We start from the raw sequence: 8,057 nt of genomic DNA, 5'->3' as shown, positions 1-8,057 counted from the left end.
CTGGAAACAGACGACACAGCTCGAGTTCAGTCATCACTGCAGCACGTGACGCTCACGCGCTCAGATTATTTCAGTCAACTTTTAATTTTTGCGTTTTAGTTTTCTTAAAAAATTAGTTATCACTTTTTAATCAGCTCAACGTAAAATGAACAGCAAAGGGAAAAAAAAGTAACGTGAACTGAAAGTGTAAAAATAAAGGTGTCTGACCTTTGACCTCCAGGATGAGGTCTGGTTTGAGGTTGCTGTGAACCACACCGTCCGGTCTGATGTTCCACAGCTGGCTATCTTTGCCTCGCTCGGGAGAAACGCAGATACGGCTGCCCGCCATCATCACGCTGCCCGAGGACTCCAGGAAACAGTCCTCAACCACCTGAGGACGCAGAGGAGGAAGTGGTCAGCATTAACAAGGAAACAAGTTCATATTGAAAATGATTAAAATGAACTTGCTGAACATGCTCTACTCTCCCTCTGTAACATGAACCAGCAGGTGGGAAGGGGTGGAGGAAAAAGGCTCTTTCAATGGGAGATGCTGAGTTTTTACAAAGTGAGGAAGCAAAAAAGAGAAGAGCCAACAAGTGCAGAACAAAGAGACCCGAAAACATTTGAGACGCACCCTTAAACCCAAAGATTTATAAACAGAAGCAGAAGTAGGACGGATTATCAAACTGAACCCAAGTGCAGGTAAGTACGAGAAATTCAGAATTTAGCACCGAATTAAAAGCCAGAATCTAGCTGTACGTAGTGCTACCGTGGCTGTAGCTCAGGTGGTAGAGCAGGTCTCCTACTAATCTGCACGCCAAACATCCTTGGCATGCGGTCTGGGCAGGATACTAACGCCAAGATACTTCAATTGGAGTCTGAATGTGTGTGAATGTTAGAAGCACTTGCAGGGAATGAGCATGGAAAACGTGCTTGTGTGAATGAGGTTCAGAGTAAATAAGCTCATGTGAGAACCCGTCCATCGCAGGATAAACGCACTGTGCAGCTGTCAGTTTCAGCAGTTTTCGCCGGCGTACCTTGCAGGTGAGATATCCGTCCCGATAGAGCCACACCTGCTCCTCTCCCCCCAACTCCTCCACGGCCTGCACTCTCATCAGCTTGATGTCATCCAGCGTTCCCGTCAGAGACATCATGCATCCCGTCTCCCTGTTCCTCAGGCGGAAGTACATCGGTTTCTGTGTTAGGAGCAACAAGTACAAAATACAGATGTTAGTCACAGTGGACGTCAGGAAGAGATTCACGAAGCATCAGTCTGGCATTCGATGCAAAGACAAACACATTTAACATTTCTACTGAAATAAATAGAAGTCGCTCTCACTTAAAGAGGACCTACTCTGCCTCTCCTGTTCCTGTGGTAGATGTTCATGTTAAACATGACCAAAGTCTCAAATAACACCAATCCAAAAACATCTCAGGTGCTGGCGTTAAATGGGCCAGTCAGGACTTACCTGCAGTAAAGGCCGGAGGGATCCAATCCGCTGAAAGCCGCTATGCTGAAATAAATCAGCCTCTTGGCTTGGTTGGAGGATCAGCTGTCGACCTCTGTAGTTACTGCCCTCATACAACACCCACCTGGAGACAGACGGACATCGTTTTAGCTCGTCAGATTTTATCCATCGTTTCATTCAGTCCACCAAACAAGCCACGAAGCACCGTTTATGGACCTTTCTATGATCCAATCGTGACTGAAAGTTTTAATTAAAGCGCTGAAATAAACACTTTGTGGCAAAAGGGAAAATTTAATGTAAAGCCGGCTGGGGTGTGTAACTACACTAAAACTGGTACAATGCTAACTTTGGTGGTAAAACTTCAAAATTCATGCAAATCTATAGTTATTAAAATATGTGCAGAGATAAAAGCGGTCGATTAAAAGCTGGCAGTAATGGCAATAACTGGGAAATCGGGAAAATCAGCATATCGAGAATATCCGTTTATCATCTGGCTTTTCTTGTCCCACCATCATGGATCAGGCTAAGAGGTCACATGAAGCTGGTTATCAGTTATAATCAGTCTAATACATGCACAGGTCTATTGGCAGCACAGACACAAGCAGTAGTCAGGATAATATCACAATACTGAGGCTTCTAGAAAATGAAGAATATAAAGAAAACCTACAAAAACAGATCTAAACCTACTTTTAGTGAAACAAATCTCAGCTGTTTATTCATCATAAATCCCATTCATTTCAATTAGCTTCACTCTATATTGTCCCCTCATTGTCAGCTCCCTGCAGTGGCTGTATTGCTCCAGCTGGGGGCCCCATCACACAGTTTGAAAGCCTCCAGGTCACAGGAAGTGATGACTTTACATACAAAAGGCTGCTAATAAAATGCGTCCAATTATTTGGATGAAACAAAACATTCACTGGGCTGACTTATAATTCAAGTTCAGTACTTTGTGGTGAACTGCTGAATACTGTTATAAGATAACAATATTTTCATTCACTGTTGCATAATTACGCTTCTATGACCAGGTGTGCAGACACACCTGAAAGGTCCATTCTGAACCAGAACCTGCTGCATATAAAACCTTGGTGCCGATGGCAGGTGTCTGTCACATTTTTAAACCAGCAGAGGCTCAAACGTTCATCTCTGTCACTTACATTCCTCCGTCCACCACCAGGGAGCGTATGCGAGCGTCCAGGCCGGCCTGATGCAGGTTCACAGCTTCGTGTGTCAGCACCACCCTGCGACCTCTGCAGCCCACCTTCGTGAACAGGGCGATGGACGGCAGAGAGAACTCCTGGAGGTGGAGAGCAGAGGGTTGAGTTCACACAGAGCACCACAGAGGGCTGAAGACACGTCCAGGGAGAACAAACACTCACATGTCCTGCAGTCCGGATGGACCGGAAGCTCGAGTCTGAGGACAAGAAGCCCATGGCCTCTGTGCTGGGGTACTCCCCCTCCTCCAGGATGTACATGTTCTCCGTGAACTGGGATCCCTCATGTGCCACCCAGCTGACAACAAATATGCAGTATATTGAATGAAGCCATGCAAAAATGTTACCTCGTGCAGCAGCATTTCTGACCCCTCATGACCTCATAAGTACAGACGATAACCACATGACTTCAATTCTGATAAAAACACATTTGAAGTTCGATAAACTGCAACCAAATCAATTTTCCACCCACTCCAAGAGTCAATCTTTTTTGTTTAACAAACTCTGAGCATTAAAATCAGAAGATAAGAGTTTAATTCCTGACGTTCCTGAGGAACAGAAACAAACATTGTTCTATATGAGAACGTCTTACAGGAGAGTACTCTGAAAAGGACAAAGATTCCCTAAAACAGGCTTGTGGTGGTTGTTTACCTGCCAGCCAGCACCTTACAGGACCTGGGTGTGAAGTCTTCATCCAGAGCTGCCGCGCTGTCCTCCAGACACACCAGCCGTCCCTGGAAGTGCTCCTCAGAGTAGAGCTGGACCTGTAACACATCCAAACAGCCTCAGCGACCCAGCAGCACACACTAACAGAGACTCCTCATCATTTCTGATTGATGCCGAGCTGCACACGAACGAGCGATACCTTGAATTTTGTGGTTCCCATGCTGTCCTGCAGAACAAACAGAGTTGTTAGAGATGCACCTTTTATGACGTTAAGCCTTTGTGTGATTAACGGATGCTGATGGTTTCTTACGTGGAACACGGGCTGTATGGATGCGATCCTGAAGTTCTGAGCTCCCCAGTCCTCCGGGTTTGCGTACATGCCTTTCTCCAGGACGTAGAGTTCTCCGCTGAACCCAGGCTTCTCAAAGGCCACCCACCTGCAACGACAACCAGCTAAGAAATGAAACCACAGCCTCCATGTTTTCATCTGCATCACAAGCTCTGCAGTGAATCCTGTAACCGTGAGAAGCACACGAGCCACGATTTACCCACTCATTACATGGATGAAGTTTATGTTTAGGATACTCTTACAGGGATGTCTGCTGAAACTGGAAACCACCTAACTCCAAGGAAACCAAAATAAAAGCCATTGTTGCTCTAAAATCAAGGAAGTGCTTGCAAACAGCACATCTTCAGGTTTCTCTGAATAATGACTTGAGCTGCAGCATTATCTGTATAAACAGGCTGAGTCTCGTCTCAGAGGCTGTAAAATGACAGGCGAGGCCGTCGCAGAGCTAACAGCAGAGTGTTGGGCAAACAAATCCAACCAGCTCTGAAAACCAACAAAGAAATCTTCCCTGTAAAAACTAACAGACTTGCTTTAGAGTTTTTTAGCCCTGTATCGCACGAGTTTTGAATATTTAATCAGCGCTGGCACATCTCAACGATCAGCTGGAGAGAAACTGTGGGAGTGGTTTGGGTGAACTGGCCCTTTAAAGTGTTGGAAAAAGAAACCCACAGATATTCATTACTGATTATCAGCACATACCACGCTACTTTTATCTTCAGTTCAATTTGATTCCATTTATTTATGCATCACTAAATCACAACCACAGTCACCTAAAGTGCTTTATACTGTAATCACGAACTCATGAACTCTAAACTTTCACATCCTACGAGTTGCCTCTAACGCCCTCTGATAGTAACTAAATTCTGTTTTTGTAAAGCTCCGCCCTCGGGAAGCTTCCTTTCATCAATTCCATGAATGGATCCGTTTCACAGGCTCGTCCATAATCCATCCTCTGAGGCTGTAGGCGTGTATGTTTGCGTGCGCTGTGATAAAACACTGTAACGTGAGAAGCACACGCCCGAAACCTGAGAGAGAGAACATGAGTTTGAGCTTTGTGTTCATTTCTTTCTTCTTGTGTGTCTGACTTACACTCCACCGGTGACATCGACAGACTGGGTCTTTGCACCGTGGCCGGTCTCCTCCAGGTTGACGACGGGTCCCAGCAGGTTGGTGCTGAGGCTCCGCTCACTGAAGTCCTGCTCGCTGAACAGTTTAACGTGCGGGGACAGGAAGTCCTGACGAAGAAGGCGACACAGACAAAAAGTTTAAAAAAGAGAAATCGCTGCATCAGATGGAAACGCCCTCCAACCAGGAGCCTGCGGGTTAGCGTCTCAGGTGATACGTACTGCGATTACAGGCCGAAGTGACTGCAGCCCGTCCTCAGATCCCCCCCAGTGGCTGCAGTGAGGGTACTCCCCCTCCTCCAGGATATACTGCTGGCCTTCAAAGTCTGCCTCCTGGTAGCCCACCCAGCTTCAACGTTGATACAAAGACACATTACAGACCTTTCCAACTGATATTTGTAGCACGTATAACAGTAAAGCCTTTTAAAGATCCCTGTTTAAAGTGCACTGTGCAGCTTTTCCATGTGTTCGATGTGCAACACAACTGTAACCTGACAAAGTGAGCCAGCTTCTAAGAATGAGACATTTAGGATTTGGAATGATGACGATGCCCCTGATAAATACTCACAGGCCCCCGAGGACCTTCAGAGACCCGACTGCACACAGCGTCTTCTTGTTCACAGCAGGTTCGTCGGATTCTTCGTCCGGCTCTTGTACGTTGTAGATGTCGTTGTGAACCTCTAAACACTCGCCGTCAAAGTTGGGCTTCTCGTACAGTAAGGCCTGCACGACAGACACACAAGCAGGAGTTTTTACCTCTGTGTGTTTTTAGCCCACTCCTGCCTAAAGGTACAATCCCATTCATTCCACAGATTAGTAGTGTAACATATTTCACATCCGTCAGTGGAAACAGGCTAAAGTTCAGGCTGTAGGCTTGGAGCTGTCAGCGTACAAGGAGCTGATGGGGGAAAATGCCTGAGCATGCTCGTTACAGGAGGTCTTTCTTTGGCCTGTTCCTAAAGATATCGCAACTAAACTCGTAGGAAAAGAAATACATTTTGGGGAAACATGATGTGAAGACATCATTGGACTATTTTTTGGTGTTTTTTCATAGCACATTCTCCTTCAACCAACAGCTTCACAGGAATTCAGCCTCATCTCAACCACAGTGAGATCTGTAACAGGAAATTCATCCTTTTTCCTTTGAATTCTTCCCCAGGCCACTGAATCTGAGCCAAGTCATCAAACATAATGAATCGTGTCAGCCAAACATGTCTGGACTGAACTAAGCTCGTCACTTTAGGTCCGACTGAGATTCTCAGAGATTCTCAGGAAACACAGCTGATGTGTGCAGCAGGTATTTACAGATGCGACGTAGAACAGAACAAACCTTGACTTCATTGGGACACTCCACTTTTATCGGCCCCTGTAATAAAGACGCACTCTATCAGACTCAGGTAACTCGAAGAATTACAGTAAAGTGCAAACGTTCACAGGTCAGCCACAACATTAGAACCACCTGTGCTAACTGAGATTAAACATTGTTCTATGACTAAAATAAACACAGCGATGTTTCTGCTAACAGATGATTTTCTGACCTTTTATGTTTGAAATCAAGTTTGCTTCCTGATGTATCCGACCCTGACACACTCCACTGTAATAAACTTCACCGGTTTTAATGTTGTGGCTGATCAGACTGCATAGCATCATATTGTGTATTCCCTGTACTTTACCATTCGGAGGGGTCGGAGCGAGCCTACGAAGGGCTCAGGGAAGCCCCAGGCCTCCGGGCAGGGATACTCTCCCACCTCCAGCACGCCCACGAACCCTCCAAACCCTGGATCGGTGTACACCAGCCAGCTGCAGACAGACACGAGATGGGGAGGAAAGTTGAGCAGGATTTCAACATTTAAGGGTTACTTTCCTGAAAGAAAACGTTAATCTTTGACACAATGGAGGGAATAATGAGCACTCTCACTACTCCCTCCACCCATCAGGAATCTGCTGCAGTTAACTGGGACAACCACAAGCTCCGGCCTGCTGCCTGCATTCCTTCACACACAGAACTCAGATGGATGATTTCCCATCAAACTTTATCTTTCTGTGCTCTTGAACCTCCACAGCGTTCCTGCTCCGGTTCAGACATCATAACTAATAATGTAAACAAATTAAAACATTCTTTTTCTGGCATTTAATCTCAGATTTGTAATGAGCCTGTACCACCAACAACAGCAAATTCCCATTTAAGGACATTTAAGGCTCCACTTACACTCCAGAATGGACCTTAATGGAGCCGGTGGTCTGTGGGATGCCATAGGAGCTGACCTCTACGGTGTCATCAAAGTAGGACGCCATCCTGCCCAAGCCGTTCACCTCTGAGAACAGGTCAATCTGGGGCATGCTGTAGTCCTATGAAACACACAAAAATAACACTGTGTGAGAGCTTTGACAGTTCATTTCTTCATTTACAATAAGCCTGGAAAACTGAGCTTTTTGAATCAGGTTAAATGAAACCCAACTCACCCTCACTGCCAGTCGAATGGAGCCGATGACCACAGGCGCTGTGGGAATAGGTTCACCTATCTCATCTAGCGTTGCAGGACTTTCCTCCTCTGCCCAGACATTCACGATGCCATCTGTAGGACCTTCTTCCAGAGCGATGATACGGCCCTGGAAACCAGGCTTCTCATACAGGACCCAGCTAAAGAGACACAATCACGTAATTCTACACTTTTCACAGAACAAGCACCAAAGGTTTCAGAGGAAAGTTCAGTCACATCACCTGGATAAGTTAAAATGTGCTGCTACGTTACAATGGTCAAGTTTGTTTGGGGTTAAATCAAAACGGAGTGTTTTTCCATTAACTATGACGTGTGATCATCACACTGAAGCGTGGATGCATGCTAACGCGTACCATCCTCTGATGACTCTGACTGATATGATGGGGGACAGCTTCATGGTGGTGGCATCTTCTACATCAGAGTAGAGCTCAAAGGCCTCTCCTCCAAACTGAGCATGCTCGTGTATGATGATCTAGATCAAGACAGACATGTCACTGGAATCCATCATTAGAAATTCAATCTATGTTTAGATATACACTGCAGTACCTTTCCAGGCCTTTTGTGGAACCCTCTTACTGCAGGAATCTGCAAGAAGAGTTGGAAAAGATTTAGGTTACAAACTTAAAGCTGAATTTTAAATATTACTTTGAGTGGTCATCTGAACTGAGTGTGTCCTGATGGCCCTGGCCATGTGAGTCGAATGCTTTTTTATTCTAGAACCGTTTTGTCTGTGTGACCTCAGTAAACACGTTGCTGAC

General features: G+C 45.7%; 1 protein-coding gene across 5 annotated transcripts in view; it reads right to left on the bottom strand.

Moving 5' to 3' along the window:
• The window catches only part of LOC146646328 (uncharacterized), a 52,173-nt gene that overhangs the window by 619 nt on the left and 43,497 nt on the right, over window positions 1-8,057 (bottom strand). For all 5 annotated transcript variants that reach the window (XM_085390940.1, XM_085390939.1, XM_085390941.1 and 2 more), the window contains 17 exons: window positions 7,846-7,884; window positions 7,653-7,771; window positions 7,262-7,439; window positions 7,008-7,147; window positions 6,472-6,598; window positions 6,129-6,164; window positions 5,367-5,521; window positions 5,021-5,147; window positions 4,764-4,909; window positions 3,636-3,762; window positions 3,525-3,551; window positions 3,311-3,423; window positions 2,825-2,957; window positions 2,603-2,742; window positions 1,449-1,572; window positions 1,017-1,175; window positions 208-370 (listed from right to left, as the gene is read on the bottom strand). In XM_085390940.1, coding sequence (XP_085247066.1) covers window positions 208-370; window positions 1,017-1,175; window positions 1,449-1,572; window positions 2,603-2,742; window positions 2,825-2,957; window positions 3,311-3,423; window positions 3,525-3,551; window positions 3,636-3,762; window positions 4,764-4,909; window positions 5,021-5,147; window positions 5,367-5,521; window positions 6,129-6,164; window positions 6,472-6,598; window positions 7,008-7,147; window positions 7,262-7,439; window positions 7,653-7,771; window positions 7,846-7,884 — 2,053 coding nt within the window. The remainder of the gene's footprint in view (window positions 1-207; window positions 371-1,016; window positions 1,176-1,448; window positions 1,573-2,602; window positions 2,743-2,824; window positions 2,958-3,310; window positions 3,424-3,524; window positions 3,552-3,635; window positions 3,763-4,763; window positions 4,910-5,020; window positions 5,148-5,366; window positions 5,522-6,128; window positions 6,165-6,471; window positions 6,599-7,007; window positions 7,148-7,261; window positions 7,440-7,652; window positions 7,772-7,845; window positions 7,885-8,057) is intronic.

Source organism: Rhamphochromis longiceps, linkage group LG19 (assembly GCF_057381845.1).
Source record: "Rhamphochromis longiceps isolate RC_006_pf linkage group LG19, R_longiceps_female_GT1.1, whole genome shotgun sequence".
Lineage (NCBI taxonomy): Eukaryota > Metazoa > Chordata > Actinopteri > Cichliformes > Cichlidae > Rhamphochromis > Rhamphochromis longiceps.
This window is presented reverse-complemented; position numbering and strand designations above follow the sequence as displayed.